Source organism: Papio anubis, chromosome 18, assembly GCF_008728515.1.
Source record: "Papio anubis isolate 15944 chromosome 18, Panubis1.0, whole genome shotgun sequence".
NCBI classification, from domain to species: Eukaryota; Metazoa; Chordata; class Mammalia; order Primates; family Cercopithecidae; genus Papio; species Papio anubis.
In genome coordinates, this window is record NC_044993.1 from 46,028,723 (window position 1) to 46,052,698 (window position 23,976).

General features: G+C 53.6%; 4 protein-coding genes, 1 long non-coding RNA gene and 1 pseudogene across 14 annotated transcripts in view; 3 read left to right on the plus strand and 3 right to left on the minus strand.

Moving 5' to 3' along the window:
- Window positions 1–6,257: 6,257 nt before the first annotated feature.
- On the plus strand, window positions 6,258–7,409 carry LOC108584008 (annotated as a pseudogene).
- Window positions 7,399–9,157, minus strand: LOC110742267. The gene is made up of 2 exons (XR_004179810.1): window positions 9,043–9,157; window positions 7,399–8,803 (listed from the first exon to the last, which is right to left on the minus strand). It is a non-coding gene; the product is annotated as an uncharacterized LOC110742267 (long non-coding RNA).
- LOC116268593 (zinc finger protein 764-like) lies at window positions 8,942–14,090 on the plus strand. Of its 5 annotated transcripts, none has more exons than XM_031658310.1 (3): window positions 8,942–9,509; window positions 10,201–10,314; window positions 11,370–14,090. In XM_031658310.1, exons 1-3 carry the CDS (start codon window positions 9,146–9,148, stop codon window positions 12,020–12,022), a joined length of 1,131 nt encoding a protein of 376 aa, XP_031514170.1. In that variant the 5' UTR covers window positions 8,942–9,145; the 3' UTR covers window positions 12,023–14,090. The 5 variants fall into 5 exon arrangements, with proteins under 5 accessions (XP_031514170.1, XP_031514171.1, XP_031514172.1 ...); XM_031658311.1 differs by having other exon boundaries at window positions 11,373–14,090; XM_031658312.1 differs by lacking the exon at window positions 8,942–9,509 and adding an exon at window positions 9,520–10,060.
- Window positions 12,055–20,442, plus strand: ZNF768 (zinc finger protein 768). Of its 2 annotated transcripts, none has more exons than XM_009198840.4 (2): window positions 12,055–12,242; window positions 18,369–20,442. In XM_009198840.4, exon 2 carries the CDS (start codon window positions 18,374–18,376, stop codon window positions 19,922–19,924), a length of 1,551 nt encoding a protein of 516 aa, XP_009197104.2. In that variant the 5' UTR covers window positions 12,055–12,242; window positions 18,369–18,373; the 3' UTR covers window positions 19,925–20,442. The 2 variants fall into 2 exon arrangements, with proteins under 2 accessions (XP_009197104.2, XP_017810039.2); XM_017954550.2 differs by lacking the exon at window positions 12,055–12,242 and adding an exon at window positions 17,819–18,084.
- Window positions 16,155–17,587, minus strand: LOC116271304. The gene has a single exon (XM_031658315.1). It carries the CDS (start codon window positions 17,436–17,438, stop codon window positions 17,103–17,105), a length of 336 nt encoding a protein of 111 aa, XP_031514175.1. The 5' UTR covers window positions 17,439–17,587; the 3' UTR covers window positions 16,155–17,102.
- Window positions 20,443–21,289: 847 nt separating the features above from the next.
- ITGAL (integrin subunit alpha L) overlaps window positions 21,290–23,976 on the minus strand; it is a 53,014-nt gene continuing 50,327 nt past the window's right edge. For all 5 annotated transcript variants that reach the window (XM_021933277.2, XM_009198842.4, XM_021933278.2 and 2 more), the window contains one exon: window positions 21,290–22,975. In XM_021933277.2, coding sequence (XP_021788969.2) covers window positions 22,802–22,975 — 174 coding nt within the window. In that variant the 3' untranslated portion in view covers window positions 21,290–22,801. The remainder of the gene's footprint in view (window positions 22,976–23,976) is intronic.

The following is a 23,976-nucleotide window of genomic DNA, read 5'->3' on the forward strand; positions in this document are numbered from 1 at the left end:
TTTTTTTTTTTTTGAGATGGAGTTTCACTCTTGCCTCAGCGTCTTACATAGCTGGAATTACAGGCCTGTGCCACCACACCCAGCTAATTTTTGTATTTTCAGTAGAGACAGGGTTTCACCATGTTGGCCAGGCTGGTCCTGAACTCCTGACCTCACATGATCCACCCGCCTTAGGCTCCCAAAGTCCTGGGATTACAGGCGTGAACCACCGCGCCTGGCTTACTCCATGCCCTCTTTATGGAAAACCCCAAATTCAGTCTTGTCAAAAGTGCTCCCCTCAACACAGCATCCTCACTCCCTGTATATTCTTCGCCTCCTACTCATTCTTGCACTAGCATCCTAGATCATCTGCAACCACACTTTCCAAACATTTCCTCCCAGCCTCTCACCAACCGCAATGACCAGCCATTTATAAAATAGCTCCTCTTCCGTGCCCACTGGCTCCCCCAAAATTGCTGGGTATGTGGTTGTTTCCCTTGACTGAGTAATTGAAGCTAAGGCCCTACCTTCAGGAACCTCTTCTATCCCTCCTCTCCACAATATACAATGCAATCCCTGCCTCAGCCTATAACTGGACTTCCAACCAAGTAACCTACCATCCCGAAATCCTCATTAACAGCCCCCTCAAACTTGACATACAGGCATTAACAGAAATCTCCCCCCAGTTAACTAATGAGTTTGGTCCAGCTGTTACAACCTTACATCCCTATTTACACAACCTATCCCCCTACTGCAGCCGTGATAAACCCGTATTAGGAGCCATAACAACCCACACAATCTTATTCTATCCAGCACTACTGTGCGTACAACGACATCTACCCTCTGGCATTCCCCTCAGCCACCTGAATTCCAAACTGCAACTTTACCCTACAACTGAAACCTCCCACCAAACATACTATTCTCAAAGCCGCCAACAATAAAGACAGGCTTCGTTTCTCTAGCCTCCACCTCCTTAACAAAAATTAAGGGTACTATAATGGCCACCACCTCCCCTGTTTATCCCTCTTCCCTCGACTCCCCTCTCCCTGCACCATCCCTACCCTACACCCACCACCCGCGACTGTCTCCTTATCCCAACATTAAACAACACTCCCAGTTGAATCTTAGTGGACACAAAACGCTTCCTCTTACACTGAGAAAAAAAGAACCCCACAGCCTCCCAGCCTAAACCAAACACCCCTTTACAACCACTTACAGCAGCAGCCCTCGCCGGGACCCTAGGAGTATAAACGCATGAAAATAACAAAATAGTATATATTTTTAGCATACACAACCAGTTCTGTCTACCAGACCAAGGCATACTTTTCCTATGCAGTACCTCAACTTATATTTGCCTCCCATCTAACTGGATGGGCACCTGCAGCCTGGTTTTCCTCAGTCCAAAAATCAACGTTGCCTCAGGAGACCAACCCCTACCAATCCCCGTTAATACCCCTGTCTGACACCACCATGCTATACAACTCATACCTCTATGAGTAGACCTCAGAATAACTACAGGAGTTGGAACTGGGGTTGCAGGATTAACCACCTCCGTTTCCTATTACCAGTCCCTCTCCAAAGACCTCACAAATAGCTTGGAAAAAATAGCCAAATCCGTTACAACTCTCCAATCACAAATAAATTATTTAGCAGCGATGGTTCTTCAAAACCACAGAAACTTAATCTACTCACAGCCGAAAAAGGAGGACTCTGCCCTTTTCTAGATGAACAGTGTTGCTTTCATCTTAACTAATCTGGCTTAGTACAACATGCTGTAAAAAGACTAAAGGACCGAGGACAAAAAATTAAAGAAAACATCCCTCGATGGCTAGTGTGGCCCTCCTGGTCTTTTAATACCTAGTTTCCACGGCTTGACCCACCTAGGCCCGGCCATAACCATTTTTCTTTTTCTAGCATTTGGCCCTTGTCTCTTACACCTTCTCGCCCAGTTTTTACAGGACCATATCAGAGCCTTTACCTACGGGGCAAGACAAGATATAATGCCGCTCCAGGAATACCAATGGCTCCAAAAACAGCAATCCCTTCCATCCAGCCTTCCCCAACAGCCGTCGCCCCTTCCCAGCAAGCAGCAGCCAGACAATGGTGCCCCTCTTCTATTACCTATTAAAAGGCTGGAATGTTAGGGACAAAATGCCCAAGAAAGCTTCTTGGTGCTGCCCACCCTTCCCCCAAGCCTCTTTATATTTCTAAGCCCTTATCTAGGTGCCACAGCGAAGCCAGCAGACTTCACTTGTCAGACCTTGCTGCAATAAGCAAACCCCAATTACAAACCACCCACACCTGACGGGGGAGGTCGTGGGAAACATAAACTTTACCTTCACCCTCCTATAATAGATGTCACAAGGTAATACGTAGCAAAATTAACCAGCAAACAACCCAGGATGTGGCCATACCAAAGAACTCCCTCAAACTCCCCTCCCCAATATAAACCCGTCATTCTGTAAGCTTGGGGCTGCTGCTTCTCTATTAGGGGAGCAGCTGGCAGGTTAATGAAAACTTGCCTGCCTAACTTTAGGTCTATTTTTCCTTTCTCTCAGCTGACCTTACATCCTCATCTCCTGAGAGTAGGAGGAGGCCCAGCTGTGAGGTCAAAATGCCCAGGATCCCCAGGAAGGAGGAAGCCTGAGAGAAAGGCAGAAAGGGGACAAAAGCGGCTGACGTCTCAGTCCCAGCTGGAAGAGGAATATTTTGTTCAGGAAGAAACGCTACTTATATGTTCCTTGCTCCTGGTGTGACTCATTTTTGCTGACCTGAATTTATTACATTTCCTGGAGCCTGGGATCTTGACCTTTTCTTTCTCACTTTAAGGGAGGAGACCACCCCTCATATTGTCTTATGCCCAGTCTCTGCCTCCAAAGAAAGAAGAAGTAAAAACTAAAAGGCAGAAATGGAATCCACAGGCAGATAGCCCAGCACCGCACCCTGGGCCTGGTAGTTAAAAATCAACCCCTAGACCAGGCGCGGTGGCTCACGCCTGTAATCCCAGCACTTTGGGAGGCCGAGGCGGGCGGATCACGAGGTCAGGAGATCGAGACCATCCTGGCCAACACAGTGAAACCCCATCTCTACCAAAAATACAAAAAATTAGCCGGGTGTGGTGGCGGGCGCCTGTAGTCCCAGCTACTCAGGAGGCTGAGGCAGGAGAATTGCTTGAACCTGGGAGGCGGAGGTTGCAGTGAGCCGAGATCGCACCACTGCACTCCAGCCTGGGTGACAGAGCAAGACTCCAACTCAAAAAAAAAAAAAAAAAAAAAAAACAACCCCTGCTTGTGTTATCTATAGATTCCAGACATTGTATGGAAAAGCATTGTAAAAAAATCCCAGTCCTGTTCTGTTCCTTTCTGATTACTGGTGCATGCAGCTCCCTGTCACTACCCACTGTTTGCTCAGTCGATCACGACCCCCTCATGCAGACCCCTTTATAGTTGTGAACCCTTAAAAGGAACAGGAATTGCTTACTTGGGGAGCTCGGTTTTTGGAGATGTGAGTCTGCTGATGCTCCCAGCTGAATAAAGCCCTTTCTTTGACAATTCGGTGTCTGAGGGGTTCTTGTCTGAGGCTCGTCCTGCTACAAATTTTTTTTTTTTTTTTTTTTTTTTTGAGACAGTCTCGCTCTGCTGACCAGGCTGGAGGGCAGTAGAGCGATCTCTGCTCACTGCAGCCTCCGCCTCCCAGGTTCAAGTGATTCTCCTGCCTCAGCCTACCGAGTAGCTGGGATTACAGGCACCTGCCACCACACCTGGCTAATTTTTATTTTTATTTTTAGTAGAGACACGGTTTTACCATGTTGGCCAGGCTGGTCATGAACTCCTGACCTCAGGGGATCTGCCCCAGCTCAGCCTCACAAAGTGCTGGGATTACAGGTGTGAGGCACCACACCTGGCCCAGACTGGGCTTCTTTTCCCTTTCCTTCTTTCTTTCTTTCTTTTTGTCTTTCTTTTCTTTTTTTTTGATGGTGTTTCGCTCTTGTTACCCAGGCTAGAGTGCAATGGCGCAATCTTAGCTCACCACAACCTCCGTCTCCCGGGTTCAAGTGATTCTCCTGCCTCAGCCTCCTGAGTAGCTGGGATTACAGGTATGCGCCATCACGACTGGCTAATTTTGTATTTTTAGTAGAGATGGGGTTTCTCCATGTTGGTCAGACTGGTCTCAAACTCCCGACCTCAGTTGATTGGCCTGCCTCAGCCTCCCAAAGTGCTGAGATTACAGGTGTGAGCCACCGTGCTCGGCCTTTTTTTTTTTTTCTTTTTAAAGACAGGGTCTCACTCTGTCACCAAGGCTCGGATGCAGTGGTGTGATCTCGGCTCACTGCAACCTCTGCCTCCCGGGTTCGCGTCATTCTCCTGACTCAGCCTCTGGCGTAGCTGGGATTGCAGGCATGTGCCACCACACCCAGCTAATTTTTGTATTTTTAGTAGAGATGGGGTTTCACCATGTTTGCCAGGCTGCTCTTGAACTCCTAATCTCAGGTGATCCACCCTCCTTGGCCTCCCAAAGTGCTGGGATTACAGGCATGAGGCACCACGCCCAGCACTTAATTTGACTGGTGACATTCCATGGGACTACAGTCAGGCCATGCTATGAATCGGCCCATTCAGTGGTAGTGCGTGAATTCAAGTTTAGGATGAAGAAAGTTCACCTTTCTCTCTCCAGGCCCCTGGACCCTGGAACAGCTGCCTGTGTGGTTGATGGTGGCTCCTCTGGTTGGCCTTGAGGCATGCGGGAATGTCACTGCCTGGTGAGCTCCTCAGTTGGCCAGCACTGTCTGGGGGTGGGGGATGAGGGTGGCTCTCAGGGGTACCCATCTGAATGCTGCTGTTGTGAAGGTTGAATATGAGTAGGCCTTGGGGAGTTGACAAGGCAAGAGGTAAAGTTTTGAATCAGCAGTTTCCCAATGGCCGCTCAGAAAAATAACACATTTGGAAGGGACCAGCAGGAGTCTATTTGGGAGCTGTCATAAGCCCTTGGCGTCAGAAACACTGACCTGGTCTCTGAGCTTTTGGCCAAGGCTCTCTGCAGCCAGACCTTCCCCAAACCTGCAGTCTCTGCCCGGCATCAACATCTGGCATTCACCCAGTACCTCATTCCTGTCCCCAGTGCAGCCACACTTCGCCAGTACCTTCAGCCAGGCCCCAGGTACTCCGGGGAGTGACCTTTTTCCCGCAGCTGGTACAGCACCCACTTCTCCCACAGCGAGGTCCACCCCTGCTTCCTGCTGCCCAGCGGGCCTGTGCTCCTTCGCCTGTCCCCACTGCTGGCAATGCTTGAGCCAGGGGCCATTCAGTGGATCCACTGGCCTGGTGACATGGGCCTCAGAGGCTGACCTCCAGGATTGCGAACTCTGCCCCTGGTTCTTTCCCAGGAGGGTCCAGACCCCCACAGGAGCTTCCAGCACCTCCCAGAGCTCTTCCAGACTGTGGGTGATAGGCACCACGCTGAGGGGTGGGCACTGTAAGAGAAGAAATGTCATTGCTCTTAAGGGAAGTTTTCAGTTTTCTCTTGTGTCCTTCAGAGGCCTGAGAGCCTGGGAGACCTAGGGCTGGGACCACACCCCCTGGGCAACACTGAATCCTTATGCCCCTCCCAAACTTTTTGCCTCCGCTCCCCAGGGTGAGAAAATAGCCCTTAGAGTCCACAAGGGACCAGAATAAACACACTTAACAAAGTAATCCATATCTTCCACCTGTTTCACACCCTCCCCCCAACATAGATCTCCCCTTGAAAATTGTACTGCCCTAGCCAGATTTTCTTTGTCCTGTCATTTCTTTTAAAATTTATTGTCCTTGGCCGGGCGCAGTGGCTCACACCTGTAATCCCAGCACTCTGGGAGGCCAAGGTGGGTGAATTGCTTGAGGTCAGGAGTTCAAGACCAGCCTGACCAACATGGTGAAACCCTATCTCTACTAAAAATACAAAATTAGCTGGGTGTGGTGGTGCATGCCTGTAGTCTCAACTATCCAGGGTGCTGAGGCAGGAGAATCGTTTGAACCCGGGAGGCAGAGGTTGCAGTAAGCCGAGATCGCGCCAGTGCACTCCAGCCTGGGCAACAAGAGCGAAACTCCATCTCAAAAAAATAAAAAAAATAAAAATTATAGTTCTTTAAGAAATATAGGCCGGGCGCAGTGGCGTGGGCGACAAAGCGAGCCTTCGTCAAAAAAAAGAAAAAGAAAGAAAAGAAAAGAAAAGAAAAGAAAGAAAGAAAGAAAGAAAGAAAGAAAGAAAGAAAGAAAGAGAAAGAAAGAAAGAAAAGAAAGAAAATGATTAGTAGCTGCACCACTAGAAAGATGGCGGAGCAAGAGCAAAGAAAAATCCTTTTGGTTCCAGAAAATATCCTGAAAAATAGGAGGTCTTATCAAGCCCTCAAAGCCACCCAGGCAAAGCAGGCACTTTTGGCAAAGAAGGAGCAGAGGAAAGGAAAAGGGCTCAGGTTTAAGCGACTGGAATCATTCCTACATGATTCCTGGCAGGAGAAACATGACAAGGTGCATCTCAGACGACTAGAAGCGAAACCTCATGCCTTGGAATTGCCAGATAAACATTCCTTGGCCTTTGTTGTATGCATCAAAAGGATTGATGGTGTGAGTTTACTGGTGCAGAGAACCATTGCAAGACTTCGCCTAAAGAAAATTTTTAGTGGTGTCTTTGTAAAAAGTCACCCCCTAGAACCTAAAAACGCTACGTATAGTGGAACCTTATGTGACCTGAGGATTTCCAAATCTGAAGTCTGTCTGGGAACTCATTTTGAAACATGGACCAGCCAAGGTCAAGAATAAGACCATCAGCCAGGTGTGGTGGCGCATGCCTGTAATCCCAGCACCTTGGGAGGCCAAGGCGGGTGAATCACGAGGTCAGGAGATCGAGACCATCCTGGCTAACACGGTGAAACCCCATCTCTACTAAAAATACAAAAAATTAGCCAGGCATGTTGGCGGGCACCTGTAGTCCCAGCTACTCGGGAGGCTGAGGCAGGAGAATGGCGTGAACCCGGGAGGCAGAGCTTGTAGTGAGCCGAGATCACGCCACTGCACTCTAGCCTGGGTGACAGAGCAAGACTCTGTCTCAAAAAAAAAAAAAAAAAAAAAGAAGAAGAGGAAGACCATCCCTCTGACAGACAACACAGTGATTGAGGAGGACCTGGGGAAGTTTGGTGTCATTTGCTTGGAAGACCTCATTCATTAAATTGCCTTCCCAGGGAAGCATTTCCAGGAGCTCTCATGGTTCTTGCGTCCTTTCCACCTCTCAGTGGCCCAAGACGCTACCAAAAATAGAGTGGGCTTCCTCAAGGAGATGGGCACACCTGGTTATCAGGGTGAATGCATCAATCAGCTCATCTGTCAGCTGAACTAGACTCAGATGCCAAACTGCGATAAATTTTTATCAATGAAGTGGAAGCATGTGTTTTTGTTGTTTTGGGAATTTTTATCAAGTACTTCAGAGATTATTTCCTGCTTTATCTTCAAAAACTGAAAAGAAAAGACAGTAGCTGGCCAGGCGCGATGGCTCAAGCCTATAATCCCAACACTTTGGGAGGCTGAGGCGGGCGTATCACCTGAGGTCAGGAGTTTGAGACCAGCCTGACCAACATGGAGAAACGCCGTCTTTAGTAAAAATATAAAAATTAGCTGGGCGTGGTGGCGCATGCCTGTAATCCCAGCTACTGGGAGGCTAAGGTGGGAGAATCGCTGGAACCTGGGAGGCGGAGGTTGTGGTGAGCAGAGATCACACCATTGTGCTCCAGCCTGGGCAACGAGAGCAAAACTCTGTCTCAAAAAAAGAAAAGAAAAGACAGTAGCTTATGTTCATGGCAAGCACTTCTCATCACAGTGCAGTTCCAAGGAAAAATTCCAGCATTTTCTACATTGGGTGCCACGTCATCTGAAATCAGCACATTCCATGGAGGAAGGAGTCTTGCTCCGTTGCATCTATCCTAGGGTTTAATGTTGATAAATGAGTAACTCTAGCACTTGTAAAAGGCTCCTTAAGGCTCCTGCAGCAGCCGACCAAGCCCAAGGACATAACTGAATCTGGAGAGTCCTGGGGCCTTGTTTTGAAAAAGACTTGAAATACACATAGGAAGAAAGCCATAAAAATAAATGTTCACTTGTCTCTGGAAAAAAAAAAAAGAAAGAAAGAAAAGAAAAAAAGAAATATAAAAGCAAAACTTGGCTTCAGCCATTTTTTCTGACTGCTCTGTCTTGGGAAGATCCCTGAGTACATGTAAAACAGATACAATTTGTATTCTTTCCTTTTTTCTTATTTATTTTTGAGACAGGGTCTCCTAAGTTGAGCAGGCGGATCTCATTCTCTTGGACTCAAGAGATGCTCGTGCCTCGACCTCCCAGTAGATAGGATTACAGACGATTCTCAATCTAGGCCTAGATTCAACTAAAGAGCCCACTAAGAGCTAAAAGGCGCCTTGGAGATTACTCTGACTCCAGTACACAGGACATGTATGAAGTCAGGTGGAGCACAGAGTAGGCCATCAGGAAGTGTGAGACGGAGGTCTGGTGGGAGAGCTGGCGACATTTACTGACATAAAGATCCCAGGGAAAGCAGGTTGGGGTAAGAAAGGGATGAGCTGGTTTTGAGCGGAGGAGTCTTGGGCCATCCGCGTAGGGGCAGGACCTGAGGGGAGCCGAGAGCCTGGCTGCAGCTAGAGGGAGACCGGCGGTCGGGAGGCGTCCTGCACAGCACATGGGAGAAACTCCTAGAAGAGAGGACCCTCTGACCTTCTCAACCTTACCCTACTCTCCTGGCTGCTTCCGCCATCTAGAAGCTCCAAGGATTTCAAGCTCCAACAAGCCTACAATAGAGGAGGGTCTCCTGTATCCACTCCATGGCTTTTGTGAAAGGCAAATAAATCTTGGGGCCCCCAAATCACTACCCTAAAGGTAAAAGTCAAGCTGGGAATTGCTTAGGGCCAACCTGCCTCCCATTCTATTCAAAGTCACCCCTTTGCTGGCTGACAGAGATGGATATCTGATTGCATCCTCTGGAAACGCTAATCAGAAACTCCAAAGAACGCAACCGTTTGTGCCTCACCTTCAGTTTCCTGGAAGCCCCTCCCTGCTTCGAGTCTTCCTGCCTTTGCTTCAAGTTGTCCCGCCTTTCCAGACAGAACCAATGTACTTACATACACTGATTGATGTCTCATGTCTCCATAAAATGTATAAAACTAAGCTGTGTCCCGACCACCTTGGGCACATGTCGTGAGGACTTCCTGAGGCTGTCACGCGCGTGTCGTCAACCTTGGCAAGAAATTGAGATCTATCTCGGAATTTCTGGGTTCACACTTTTTGCTCTCAACATTGGGAAGAGACTGCTGCCGCCGTTCCTGAGGACAAAACGAGAGGGTGATGGGCTGGAGCCCGATTCTAAAAAGGTCCTGGGACGAAAACTAACTTTTGAGTTCACGACGGTTCCCTTCCGTGGGAGGCTCCTTTGTTTCTGCAAACCCGGGCTGAGTTCTGAGCTGTGCGGCCTCACCGGGCGGGGCCAGAGCATACTCGGTTGGTTTTCAAGGCCGGCGCCTGTAGCCGCAACGGCCATTTTGGATTAGGGCACGGAGAGAACGCTGCCTGGGGGTGGGGGCGGGGGCGTCGTCCTGGGTACAATTGCGCAGGGGCAACGGTCGGGAGGTCGCGCAGCCGCAGTTTTTTTTGAAGAAATAGTCCAGTTCTGACTATGGACTCGCAGCCATCGGCCCTTAGTTTCCATCCCCTCTAGTGGGCCCTCGGGGGTTATAGTGACCTCCCTCCTTCCCTTGGGACTGGGCCGGGGAGGCGTTCTCGGGCGCGGGAGGTTCCGTATGCCCAGGCCCGGCCAGGGGAGGTGACCGATTCGTCGCTGGGGCTGACAGTCCCCATGGCGCCGCCTCTGGCCCCGCTCCCTTCTCGGGATCCAAACGGGGCAGTACCCGAGTGGAGAAAGCCCGGGACCGTAAGCTTCGCCGACGTGGCCGTGTACTTCTCTCGGGAGGAGTGGGGCTGCCTGCGACCCGCGCAGAGGGCCCTGTACCGGGACGTGATGCGGGAGACCTACGGCCACCTGGGCGCGCTCGGTGAGAGCCCCACCTGCTCACCTGGGCCCTGCGCCCCCACACGCCCTGCCGCGCCTCTGGGAGCTGCGCGTGGAGTTGGGGGTCCCGGGGCCGGGCAGGCGGCTTCCCCGCAGCGTGGGGTTTGCGTTCTTCTCCCCCAGGAGTCGGAGGCAGCAAGCCGGCGCTCATCTCCTGGGTGGAGGAGGAGGCCGAACTATGGGATCCAGCTGCCCGGGATCCGGAGGTGACGAAGTGTCCGACAGAAACGGACCCAGGTGGAGTATCGGGTGCTACGTCCCATGGGGACTTCTCTGTTCCTGTCCCATCCCGGTTTCCTCTGCCACCTCCAGCTACCTGCTTAGCAGTTTCCTCTCTGAACTGCCTTCTCAACTACGGCCAGCAGGGTGAGACCTTGCCTTGGCCCCGGATGCAGCCTAGAAAGGGGCTGTGATGGGGGCTCTGGCCCTGCCATACCCGCCTCTAAGTCCTCACCTCTGCGTGGTCACTACACTCTGGGGGCTTTTTTGTTTTGCTTTAGAGATAGGGTCTCTGTTGCCCAGACTGAGGTGCAGTGGTGCCATCATAGCTCACTGCAGCCTCGAACTCCCGGGCTCAAGCAATCGGATCAAGCAATCCTCCCGCCTGGGCCTCCAGAGTACCTAAGACTGTAAAGGCACTAGCCACCACGCCTGGCTGTTTTGTTTTGTTTGTTTTTTTTAAATTAAAAAAATTTTTTTAAAGAGGTGGAGGTCCTGGTGTGTTGCCCGGGCTGGTCTCGAACTCTAGCCATCCTCTATCTCGGCCTCCCAAAGCACTGGGATCACAGTCATGAGCCACCGCGCCCGGCCTCTAAGTTCCGTTGGCTCTACCTCCACATCATGACCCGCCCCAGTCGTTTTCCTGCACGATGGTTCCTATGCCCCCTAGGCGCCCCCCACCCCGCCCTCCCATTTCCTTCCTTCAGTTCTTGCCTCAGCCTTTGCAGAGTATCCAGCCCCACTGAACTTGGCCATGCCCGCCTGGTTCTGCCTTTCTTGGTGCTGTTCGTTCTGCCTAGAATATCGCCAGGTGTCCGCTCCTCCTTCTGGATCAGGCCCAGATGTTCATGTCATCTCTGCCCTTCCATGTGGTGACATTTCCCCAGTCCCGAGGCGGAATGGACTGTTTCTCCCTCCTGGTTCTGTCTGGCTCAGCAGCCGAGGAACAGGTGTCACTGCTCTATCTCCCAGGGGCAGCCGGGGGTCCAGCAGGCCTGTCCCTGTCCACGCGGGCTGTGGGATTCAAGGACCAGGATGAGCCGAGCCTGAACTCTCTTGTCTTTATCTCCCAGCAGATTCCAGAAACGAGGAAGAGGAAAGACAAAGGGAAGGGATGGGAGCCCTGGAGAAGCCTGTCCCTGTGACCGCCGGGTCTCCTGGGCTGAAGGTTCCCCAAGCCCCCTTTACCAGATTGGAGCAGCTGTCCAAGGCGCGGCGCCGGAGTCGCCCCCGCTTTTTTGTCCACCCCCCTGTCCCCCGAGCGGACCAGCGTCACGGCTGCTACGTGTGCGGGAAGAGCTTCGCCTGGCGCTCCACGCTGGTGGAGCACATCTACAGCCACAGGGGCGAGAAGCCCTTCTACTGCGCAGACTGCGGCAAGGGCTTTGGCCACGCTTCCTCCCTGAGCAAACACCGGGCCATCCATCGCGGGGAGCGGCCCCACCGCTGTTCCGAGTGTGGCAGGGCCTTCATGCGGCGCACGGCTCTGACTTCGCACCTGCGCGTCCACACCGGCGAGAAGCCCTACCGGTGCCCACAGTGTGGCCGCTGCTTCGGCCTGAAGACTGGCATGGCCAAGCACCAGTGGGTCCATCGGCCAGGGGGCGAGGGGCGCAGGGGCCGGCGCCCTGGGGGGCTGTCTGTGACCCTGACCCCTGGTCGCGGGGACCTGGACCCACCCGTGGGCTTCCAGCTGTACCCAGAGATATTCCAGGAATGTGGATGAAGGCCTCAAAAGTGACTATCTAGACATTGCGGGAGGCCCGAGATGGGCTCAGGGGCCCGAACCTCTGCAGCGGCCTGCAGGGAGGTCCCAGAATCCACCGCAAGAGCTGGCCTGGGGTGTGGACATTCTGAACGTGGGCACTCAACAGCCTCTTCTGGCAGCACCTTGCTCCCCGATGCCCTGGGCTCTCCAAGGCCACCTTTGCTGAGGCAGGGCTGAGGTGAGAACCCCCCAGACCTCCATACCGGGAAGCAAAAGCTGTTTCTCCTCCCAAAGGTGCTAAGAGGATTGAGGTAGAGGAGAACCTTGTTTTCTCTGTTTTTTCTTTTTACTTTTTAAATTTTTTGAGATGGAGTTTTGCTGTTGTTGCCCAGGCTGGAAGTGCAATGGTGCAATCTTCGCTCACTGCAATGTCCGCCTCCTGGGTTCAATTGATTCTCCTGCCTCAGCCACCTGAGTAGCTGGAATTACAGGCACACTATGCCTGGCTAATTTTTGTATTTTTAGTAGAGATGGGGTTTCACCATGTTGGCTAGGCTGGTCTCGAACTCCTGCCCTCAGGTGATCCACCCACCTCTGCCTCCCAAAGTGCTGGGATTACAGGCGTAAGCCACCTCACCTGGCCTTTTCTTTTTTATGCTTTGACCCTCCCACAGCACAATACCCATTGTCTGTTTATTTATTTACATATTTTTAAGACAGCATCTTGCTCATCACCCAGGCTGGAATGCAGTGGTGTGAACTGGGCTCACTGCAGCCTAGACCTGCTGGGCTCAAGGAATCCTCCTGCCCCAGCCTCTTAGATGGCTGAGACTACAGGTGGGCTACACTACGCCTGGCTAAGTTTTAGTTTTCTTGCAGAGATGGGGTTCCCACTATGTTGATCAGGCTGGTCTCAAACTCCTGGGTTCAAGCAATTTGCCCACCTTGGCCTCCCAAAGTGCTGGGATTACAGGGGAGCCACCGCACTGGCCTTCATTGTCTTTTTGCTGCACAGCTTAAAAAACCAGTGGCCCTGTACTGGATCTGGCCTGCAGTTGCTGTATTGATTTGGGCCCAGGCAGTGTTTTTAAGTGATAACAATTAGTGATGAAGATTTAAAAGGTTATTTTGCACCAAAATCCAGGTTTCTGGCATCTCTAGAAAAATCCAAAGATTTTGCAAGTCCACCTAGGCTCTCAGAAAGTCGCAGTTGTTGGGAGCTGGGCCGGAGCCAGAACTCCCAACTTACCGTGGCCACTCATCCCATCAGCTCCTGACCAAGCATGCGTTGCCATTCATCATTGCTTGCTTCTAGTGTTTTTGGTGTTTAAAGTACAGCAAAGAAGAAAGGGAAGTATTTCTTGAACCCATGTCTGTGTCAAAACAGTCCTTGCATCTTTCCTGTCTTTAGGTACGCGCCATCTTTGCTGTCTTTAAGTATGTGCCATCTCGGGCAGAGAGGACTAGGCCAGGAACACCTGGTGGTAGATTTGTAGCCAGTGGCAACTGTACCCATCTGTATCCCCAAGCTCTACACAGAATCCCCCCAGCACTTCACGACTCCATTATCCATCTACCACTAATTCCTTTGTGGGCAGAGTCCAGCCATGAGCAGCACCTGCCCAAGGAGAGCAAGGGCCTGTGACCTCTGCTGGCCTGTGCACCCTCGCCTGTCACCCAGCTCAGCCCTGTCTGGCCTACCCAGGGAGGAAGAAACCAGATTTGTCAACCTGGAAGGAGGTAGAAGTTTTGGAGACAAGACACTGTGTCAAGTGAAGTAATGAACTGACTTTATTCCAACCTCATCTCCAGTCCGACCCCACCAAGGTCTCTCTCCCTCAGCTTTTCTGGGGTGGGTTGACTCGTGTGTCACCTTATCACAGGGACACATAGGGTGAGAAGAGGCACCTTGGCAGTAGGAGATACCTTTCTACCAGGTTTTAATTCCCAGTGTACATCCCAGTCCCCTCCCCTAACCCTCAACACAGCCTGGGGAAAGCCCAGCTTGCAACACCAGTTCTCAGCCCAGACTGACAGCCAGATCTTGGCCCTGAGTATGCCAATTAAAGGTGCCATGATTATTACCTAGAGGTCTCTGAGTGCTTTGAAGTTTGTAAAGCTTATTTAGGGCCCAGAAGCCAGACTCCAACTCCTCTGCTTCCTGCCCTCATGACCCAACTTTCCAGCATTTCATCAACTTTTTTAGTGTCATGAAACCCTTAAGCCTTAGCCCCACCCCATTCTCAGCTCCTTAGTTCGTGGTGTAGATATTTCCATCTAGAGGCAGGGCTGGGCTGAGTATCTTTTAAAAATGTAGCTACTCTCGGCTGGAGTAGTGGCTCACACCTGTAATCCCAGCACTTTGGGAGGCTGAGGCGGGCAGATCACGAGGTCAGGAGACCGAGAGCATCCAGGCTAACATGGTGAAACCCCGTCTCCACTAAAGATACATTAAAAAAAAAAAAAAAAAAATTGCCAGGCATGGTGGCACGTGCCTATAGTCCTAGCTACTCAGGAGGCTGAGAGGAGAACCGCTTGAACTCAGAGGCGGAGGTTGCACTGAGCAGAGATAGCGCCACTGCACTCCAGCCTGGGCAACAGTGAGACTCCATCTCAAAAAAAAAAAAAAAAAAAAAAAAAGTAGCTACTCCCTGGGCCCAGTTCCTCATCTATTGAATGAGAATCTCCAGGGATAGAATTTGATGCCTGTGAAAGTTTGAGAGAACCACTGCTGGGAACAAAACATTATTTTCAAACTGCTCTTAGTTTTGCAAGAGTAGTGGTTCGTCCCGGGGCCCGTCCCCAATGTCAGGCATACACAAAGACTTCCATTTCTTTGTTCTTTCCAAAGGGCCCTATACCGTGGCCGCTGTCTTCCTGGGTACCTAGGATCATGTTCAGTACACAGGGGCATCTCCTGTAGCATCAGATGGAAGGCCTTTAAGAGGGCTTGTGCTTTGCATGAGGGGAGGGAGCAATGCACATGGAAGCTCCTCTCACTGAGAACGTCTGTGAGGGCTCTCTCTATCCTGCAGCACTGGCCACGTTGGCTGGACCATAAACCTTGGCTGCACACTGAATGGCTCTGCCCTAGTGCTGTGCATGCCAGGAGACAAGGCTGTGAACAAAGTGACCACCCGACTCAGGACATGCGCAGGGTTCATCCTCATGGATGCAGAGGTAGGACAAGGCCAGTGGACTCCCAAGTTTCTCCTGCCTTGATTAGCTGGTGTTGGGTCACTGGGCTTGGAGCCTCTCACTGCTGTGGCTGTGTGTCAGGTGGAGGCTGGCTTCCTTGTGAAGTCCCTATGCATAGATGGCACCCTGGTCCTGGAGGAGGCTGGCTGGAACTGAGCCACTCTTACTCCAGGTGCCAGTGAGGCTGAATTTGCACGTGGAAATGCGGGTGCCTGGGCAGCGTGAAGTCTTGGCCCAGCTTCTGCTACACCTGGGACTTGTGGCTCATAAGAGTGCAGGCAGTGGACGGTGTCAGAGCTGTGGTTGGAGGTCTCACCACCCATTTTTAGGGTGTGGCTGCTCTCCTGTGTGAATTTTCGTGGATCAGCAATTTGGAGGTCAGAGAAAAATATCTTGTGGAGATTTGTTTCCTACCTGAGTGCTTTGGGGATGACCAGAGAGTACCCCATGTCCAGCTCTTCCCAAAACTTGTCCTCTTGTAGGCTGTCCTGACTGTGGACTCTAGTACTGGACCATGTAAGCCATTCTTAGCAAAGGTTTCAGGACAAACACATTGGGATGGGAGAGAGCTGTGGAGCTGGAAGTTGTTCCTCTGGAGGGCAAAAAGTTTTCCCTGCTTCATTTGTGGGATGAGCTCTTGTGATTTTATTTGTAAGCCTTTATATTACTATTATTATTAGAGATAGAGTCCTGCTCTGTCACTCAGACAAGAGTGCAGTAGCGAGATCTCGGCTCACTGCAACCTCTGCCTCCCCGTTTCAAGGGATTCTCCTGCCTCAGCCTCCTAAGTAGCTGGGATTACAGGTGCCCGCCATCGCGCCTGGCTAATTTTTGTACTTTTTAGTAGAGACAGGGTTTCACCAATTTGGCCAGGCTGGTCTCGAACTCCTGACCTCGTGATCTACCTGCCTGGGCCTCTCAAAGTGCTGGGATTACAGACATGAGCCACCGCGCCCCGCCTGTAAGCCTTTAGATAGTTTCTCTCCACTTTTTACGACTTGGCATTCTCCAAGTTCTTGTTCTCATCCCTTTTCATGAAGAAGAGGCCATCCTTCTTCCCAAACATTCTCTTCATTTGTCTGGGTAGGCGACAAGAAAACACGATCCATGGCTCCTGCATCACACAGGGGCATCGGGCTCATTAACTGTCAAGAACGCTGCCAAACTTGTTTCAGCACGAAGCGTAGAAAAAAAGACAATAATTGGATGATATTAAGTTGTCTGTCCAGGCTCACTTCCTCAATTCAAAGCTGCACCCGAGGCAGTGTTTCTCAGGTTCTCTTCCTCTGCAAGCCTCCATTCGAGTCAGACAAGACTGGAGAATTGTTAGATGATGCCTCGAAGGCCAGATGGTTCTCTCAGTCCAATTCTCCTCTGTATCACCCTCACCTGGAAGGAACCCTGCCTCCCTGTGAGGAAATCCAGCAACCAGGGACAAAGGCTGCCAGGGATTGGGTTAAACTCAGGCGCTGGGGAAGGTGGAGGGGAGAGGCAAGGGGTGTGAGGCTGACGAGGAGGAAGGGTGTCTGTTCTCAGATCTTCTGGCTTTCATAAAACATAATAGAGGTTAAGTAGGGGCGGGAAAAGTTTTGAAGGCACAGGCCCGGCTGGATGGGAGACGCCTGACACCTCCCTCCCACTACCTCCTGCAGGGGCTTCTGGCCGACAGGGGAGGCGGACCCGACCAGAGCGCCCCCGGCCAATCAGGAAGGCGCCTGGCGTTCCCTGGCGACCATTAATGCCCCGCCGTCCGCGGGGTTGGAGGAGGCGGGGCGGCTAGAGCACGAGCCCCATCGGCCAACCGCCAGGCTTCCTGGCGCGGAGAAGCGGTGCCTCTGGGAGCCGGGGCGGGGCTGTCTCCTTGGCAACTATCCTAGCTCTCTAGGAGGGAGGAGGGGGATCAGGAGAGCCGAGCGGGGTGGGGACCGGAGGAACGGGAGCGGGCGCGCAGGTGCGGGGGAGCGGAGTTCCAGGAGGGGGTCCCAGGCTCCAGGACCTCGGCGAGGCCAAGGGTAGTCCGTCCCGGTTCCCGAGGCGCTGCCGGAGCTGACCCGGAGGCCCGGGAGGGGAGGGAGAGAGACACCGCCCCCGCTGGCGCCGGGAAGCGTCGCTCCTTCTCGCTGACCTTGGTCTCGCTTGTCGCCTCGCCCTTGGCCACACGCACCGACAACGCGGGGCCAGGGAGATGGACAGACGGGCCTTTGGAGGGACGGGGACCTAGAACATAGGCACACATACTGCCCCCGTAGCCCGGTGGGCTCCGGGGTGTCAGGTCCTCGCCCACCCCGAGGCCGGGCCCCTCCAGCCCAGGGTTAATGCCAACGAGTTTCCACCTCCAGCGGCTCCTAGAGAGGCCGCGGCGCGAGCCGGCGGGGGGACCTGGCCGCGGACGGACACTTCCTGTGCGGGGGAGGGGGCCGGGCGGCCGTTGGACAGCGCAGCCCAGCCCGGGGCCGGGGGCCAGACGGTGGGGGCTCGGGCGGGAGCGGGGCCGGGGGCCGCCGGGGTAGTCGCGAAGCCCCTCATCCCCGAGGCCGCGACGCGCGGGGGCCGGTGAGGGCCACGGGGAGGCCGAGACCTTGGGAGGGGGCGGGGCCGCGGGCAGGGGAGGGGCCCGGCGCGCTGGAGAGGCGCGGGGTCAAGACGTCCGGCCTCGGGGGCTCGGGCTGGGCCGCCGCGTCCCTTGGGCGGCGCTGAGCGGGCGGGCGGCGGGGCCCCGGGGCTCAGGGCAACCCAGGCCGGGTCGCAGGATCGGCCGCCATCGCCGCCGCCGCTGCACGGGGAGCCCGCGGGGATGGAGCGGGAGGCGTCGCCGTGGGGCCTCGAGCCCCAGGATGTGCAGAGTTCTGACGAAATGAGGAGCCCCGAAGGGTCCCTCAGAGGTGAGGAGGGAGCGCCCGTCCGAGGAGTGGACCTGCGAGCAGGAGAAGGGACTGTGGCTCTAGGGAGGGAGCGAGGGCCCGGGACTGGGACACCTGGGACTCGGAGGAGGGGCAGGCGGGGACTGGGGTGTCCTGAGTCCGCTCAGGGGGGCGTGGGAATTTCAGCACTTGTCTAGGGGCCAGCAACCCTGCTTGTGAGGTGGGAGGTGTGTGGTTGCTAATAGACCAAATGACCTTCCAGGTCTCACACGATCTGGATTTTCTGTAATTCTCTGATCCTGCAGGCAACATGAGTGAGAATGAGGAAGAGGAAATTTCTCAGCAAGAAGGCACTGGGGACTATGAAGTCGAAGAGATACCATTTGGGCTTGAACCCCAGAGCCCTGGGTTTGAGCCACAAAGCCCCGAGTTTGAACCCCAAAGCCCCAGATTTGAGCCTGAAAGCCCGGGATTTGAGTCCCGAAGCCCTGGGCTTGTGCCCCCAAGCCCTGAGTTTGCACCCAGAAGCCCTGAATCAGATTCTCAGAGCCCTGAGTTTGAATCCCAGAGCCCTAGGTATGAACCCCAAAGCCCTGGCTATGAACCCCGGAGCCCTGGCTATGAACCCCGGAGCCCCGGCTACGAACCCCGGAGCCCTAGCTATGAATCTGAGAGCTCTAGATATGAATCCCAGAACCCTGAGCTCAAAACCCAAAGCCCAGAATTTGAAGCTCAAAGTTCCAAGTTCCAGGAGGGTGCAGAGATGCTTCTGAACCCCGAGGAAAAGAGTCCCTTGAATATCTCTGTAGGAGTTCACCCCCTGGACTCCTTCACTCAGGGGTTTGGGGAGCAGCCCACAGGGGACCTGCCCATAGGACCACCTTTTGAGATGCCCACAGGGGCCCTGCTGTCTACACCACAGTTTGAGATGCTTCAGAATCCCCTGGGTCTCACAGGAGCCCTTCGAGGTCCAAGCCGGCGGGGTGGCCGGGCCAGGGGTGGGCAGGGCCCTCGGCCTAACATCTGCGGCATCTGCGGGAAGAGCTTCGGGCGGGGTTCCACCCTGATCCAGCACCAGCGCATTCACACCGGTGAGAAGCCCTACAAATGTGAGGTCTGCAGCAAGGCCTTTTCCCAGAGCTCTGACCTCATCAAACACCAGCGCACCCACACTGGCGAGCGACCCTACAAATGTCCCCGTTGCGGCAAGGCCTTCGCTGACAGCTCTTACCTGCTTCGCCACCAGCGCACTCACTCTGGCCAGAAGCCCTACAAGTGCCCACATTGTGGCAAGGCCTTCGGCGACAGCTCCTACCTCCTGCGACACCAGCGCACCCACAGCCACGAGAGGCCCTACAGCTGCACCGAGTGCGGCAAGTGCTATAGCCAGAACTCGTCCCTGCGCAGCCATCAGAGGGTGCATACCGGTCAGAGGCCCTTCAGCTGTGGCATCTGCGGCAAGAGCTTCTCCCAGCGGTCGGCCCTTATCCCCCATGCCCGCAGCCACGCCCGGGAGAAGCCCTTCAAGTGCCCTGAGTGCGGCAAGCGCTTTGGCCAGAGCTCGGTGCTGGCCATCCACGCCCGCACCCACCTGCCAGGCCGCACCTATAGCTGCCCCGACTGCGGCAAGACCTTCAATCGCTCCTCCACGCTCATCCAGCACCAGCGCTCCCACACGGGCGAGCGGCCCTACAGGTGCGCTGTGTGCGGCAAGGGCTTCTGCCGCTCCTCCACGCTGCTGCAGCATCACCGGGTGCACAGCGGCGAGCGGCCCTACAAGTGCGATGACTGCGGAAAGGCCTTCTCCCAGAGCTCCGACCTCATCCGCCACCAGCGGACCCATGCGGCGGGCCGGCGCTGACCCAGGGCCCCAGCAGGGGTGGGAGGTTTGGGCAGAAGATAAGGGGCCAGGGAACTAGAAGAACCTTTAGGGAGGATAGTGGAGAAGCCGCAGCAGGATGGAGGAGCTGAGGATGCTGGAAGAAGAGGGCCAGGGTGGAGGAAGTGACATGCCCTGGAGACTTGTGGGAAGTGGGTTGGAGGGAGGCCAGGCCGGCAGCGGGAGGCCCTGGGAGAAATGGAGAGAGGTCAGCGGAGGGCTGGCCTTGCAGTGGTGGCTCCTCGGTGGGTGCCTGGCTTGGCAACGTGCTAGAGCAGGGAGGGGGGAGGGCGGGGGATTACCTAATTAGAGTGGGTTAGCTTAGATTGGTAGCTGCTGAAACCCTTGTTGAGTCAGGAGCAGATAAAAGGGTAGGTGGGGTGGGGAGTGGGGCCTCGGGGTGGGGCCTGGGCCTCTGCGTGCAAACCCCAGCCTCCCTCTTTTTCCTCAGGCTTTGGAGCCCCTGAGTTTGAGTTCAATAAAAACCTTTATGTGGTAAACGAGACTTGTCCTTAAAACATGTGCGTGGACAGCGCCCTGGGAAGTGGGAGACACCAGTAGTAGCCAGGGGCCTTATCTGGGTAGTGCCTTGCTGCTGCTGCTGCTGCTAGAAAACAGGTCTGGCTGTGTTGCAGCGCGCCACCGCGCCTGGTTGGAAGTGCTATTTTTTTCTTTATTTTTTTTGAGATGGAGTCTTACTCTGTCACCCAGGCTGGAGTGCTATGGTGTGGTCTCGACTCACCGCAATCTCCACCTCCTGGGTTCAAGTGATTCTCCTGCCTCAGCCTCCTGAGTAGCTGGGATTACAGGTGCCCGCCACCACGCCTGGCTAATTTTTTTTGTATTTTTAGTAGAGATGGGGTTTTCACCATGTTGGCCAGGCTGGTCTTGAACTCCTGACCTCATGTGATCCGCTCACCTCAGCCTCCCAGAGTGCTGGGATTACAGATGTGAGCCATTGCGTCTGGCTTTTTTTTTTTTTTTTTTTTTTTTTTGGAGGCAGTATCATGCTCTGTGGCCCAGGCTGGATTGCAGTGATGTGACCATTGCTCACTGCAGCCTTGATCTCCTGTGCTCATGTGATCCTTCTGTCTCAGCCTCCTGAGTAGCTGGGACTACAGGTACGTGCAATCAGGCTCAAATAAGTTTTTATATTTTAATTTTTTATAGAGACAACGTTTTGCCATGTTGCCCAGGTTGGTCTCAAACTCCTGGCCTCGAAGGATCCTCCCGCCTTGGGTTCCCAAAGTGCTGGGAATACAGTTGTGAGCCATAGAACACAGCCAGAAATGTTCACTTAATTGAGTAGGGCTGCAATATTGCACCAGCACAAAAACACCGCAAAACTGGACAGAATTTCACATTTATTGGATAAATACACGCAGGCACAGTGCTTGGCACTGGGGCTCCAAGTGAGCAGACGTGGTTCCCACTTTGAGCTCAGTCTTTCTGTGGGAGCCATTGCACAGGTGTGATGGGTCCTGGGAGAGGGTGTGGAGCCAGGGCAGGGGCAGAGCCTGGGAAGACGGCCTCCAAGGATGGGGATGTCACAGGCCGTGCCCTCTTTTTATTTTTTCCTCCAGACGGAGTCTCGCTCTGTTGCTGCCCAGGCTGGAGTATAATGGCACAATCTTGGCTCACCACAACCTTCACCTCCCGGGTTCAAGCGATTCTCCTACCTCAGCCTCTTGAGTAGCTGGAACTACAGGCGTGTGCCACCACGCCTGGCTTTTGTATTTTTAGTAGAAATGGGATTTTGCCAGGCTGGTCTTTACCTGACCTCAGGTGATCCACCTCCTTGGCCTCCCAAAGTGCTGGGATTACAGGCATGAACCACCACGCCCAGTCCATCCCCTCTTTTTCTGTATCTTCCCACAGGCTTTGTCATTAATTCAATGAAATTGTGTCAAGCACCTACTAGATGTCCCACGCCCTGACATATCACGAGGCATCCCAAGGTGAACAAGACAAGTATGACCTTTACCCTCAGAGTTCACTGAAAGATAGCTGCTAAGTATGTCAATCATTAAACAGGAAAAAACATCCAGGCTGCTGGATGAAGAAACATGACGTATGCTTTGAAGGAGTAGTGCAGGCTGGAGGAAGTGTGAAAGACGTGGGGACCCAACCGAGTCTGACATGTGAGCTAGGATCTGCCAGCCGAGGAAGGAGGGGTGGCCAGGTGGAAGGTTCAGACAGAGGGAGCCGTCTGGGTGAATGCAGGAAGACAGGAAGGAGCCTGACCTGGGAGAAAGGCTGGTGTCACTGGAGCTTCGACAAGGAGGCAGCATGGCTCTAGAATAGGTTGGGGAAGGCCACAAAGGTCTCATTTTGCAGGGTGCTGAAAGGCACGCCAAGGAATTTGGTCTTTGGCCAAGAGCAAGGCATGTGCCGCAGTCATGTAGTGAGACAGGTCACATTTGCTCTCTGCCAGCAGAAGAGACTGGACTCCAGTGCAGGGGAGTGGGCAGGGAGAGGTTCTGCGGAGGGGGAGGCATCTGTGGACATCTCAGGGAAGGTGTGAGGGCCAGAACATCCCTAGGTCCTGAGACTACAGTTTCTCCACATTTAGATCAGACATTCTCTTCCAAGGAAGGAAACCAAGAAAGGCTGGTGGACCGTCTGCTCATGACAAACCCTCACTTTTGCAGCCCTCCTGGCTGGTCCCTCAGCAGGTCCTCCCTATGAGCCTGCAAAGGAGACAGGCAGGCATGAGCTCCATGTTCAAGATAGGGAAACTGAGGGCCAAGGAGGGACAGTGACTCGCCCGAGGGCACACAGCGGAATGCAGGCGGAGGCAGAGTGGCCCTGGGCGTCCTGAGTTCAGTTCTGGACCCTCTGCACATCACAGGCCTGGACTCAGTCCTTGCCACCACCACTCTCAGAGTCCTCCTCGTGGAGGGGTTTCAGGCAGCCCGGATCCCCAGCCTCTTCCCCAGACGCCGGCTGCCCAGAGTCTTCTGCAGGGATTCCATTTGGGACACCTCCGCCAGCCTCCATCTTCTCCTTCAGGTTCCGTTTGAAGAAACCAACCTGTACAAACACAAAATTTGAATGAGCAAAAAATTCACCGAGCACTGGCCCCAAGAAAATGTGAGAACACTTTTTTCTTTCTCTCTCTTTTTTTTTTTTTTTTTTTGAGATGGAGTCTCACTCTGTTGCCTAGGCTGGAGTGCAGTGGTGGGATCTCGGCTCACTGCAGCCTCTGCCTCCCAGACTTAAGCAATTCTCCTGCCTCAGCCTCCTGAGTAGCTGGGATTACAGGCATCTGCCACCACGCCCGGCTAATTTTTGTATTTTTAGTAGAGACAGGGTTTCACCATGTTGGCCAGGCTGGTCTCAAACTCCTGTCCTCAAGTGATCTGCCCTCCTTGACCTCCTAAAGTTCTGGGATTACAGGCATGAGTCCCCGAGCCGAGCGAGAACACTTTATTTTATTTTTGAGATGAAGTTTTGTTCTTATTGCCCAGGCTGGAGTACAATGGCACCATCTTGGCTCACCGCAAGCTCCGCCTCCCAGGTTCAAGCAATTCTCCTGCCTCAGCCTCCTAAGCTGCTGGGATTACAGGCATGAGCCACCATGCCCAGCTAATTTTCTATTTTTGGTAGAGACAGGGTTTCTCCATGTTGGTCAGGCTGGTCTCGAACTTGCGACCTCAGGTGATCCACCTGCCTCTGCCTCCCAAAGTGCTGGGATTACAGGTGTGAGCCACCGTACCTGGCCTTCATCTGTAACTTCTTTTTTTTTTTTTTTTTTTTGAGATGGAGTCTCGCTCTGTCACCCAGGCTGGAGTGCAGTGGCCGGATCTCAGCTCACTGCAAGCTCCGCCTCCCGGGTTTACGCCATTCTCCTGCCTCAGCCTCCCGAGTAGCTGGGACTACAGGCGCCCGCCACCTCGCCCGGCTAGTTTTTTTGTATTTTTTAGTAGAGACGGGGTTTCACCATATTAGCCAGGACAGTCTCGATCTCCTGACCTCGTGATCCGCCCGTCTCGGCCTCCCAAAGTGCTGGGATTACAGGCTTGAGCCACCGT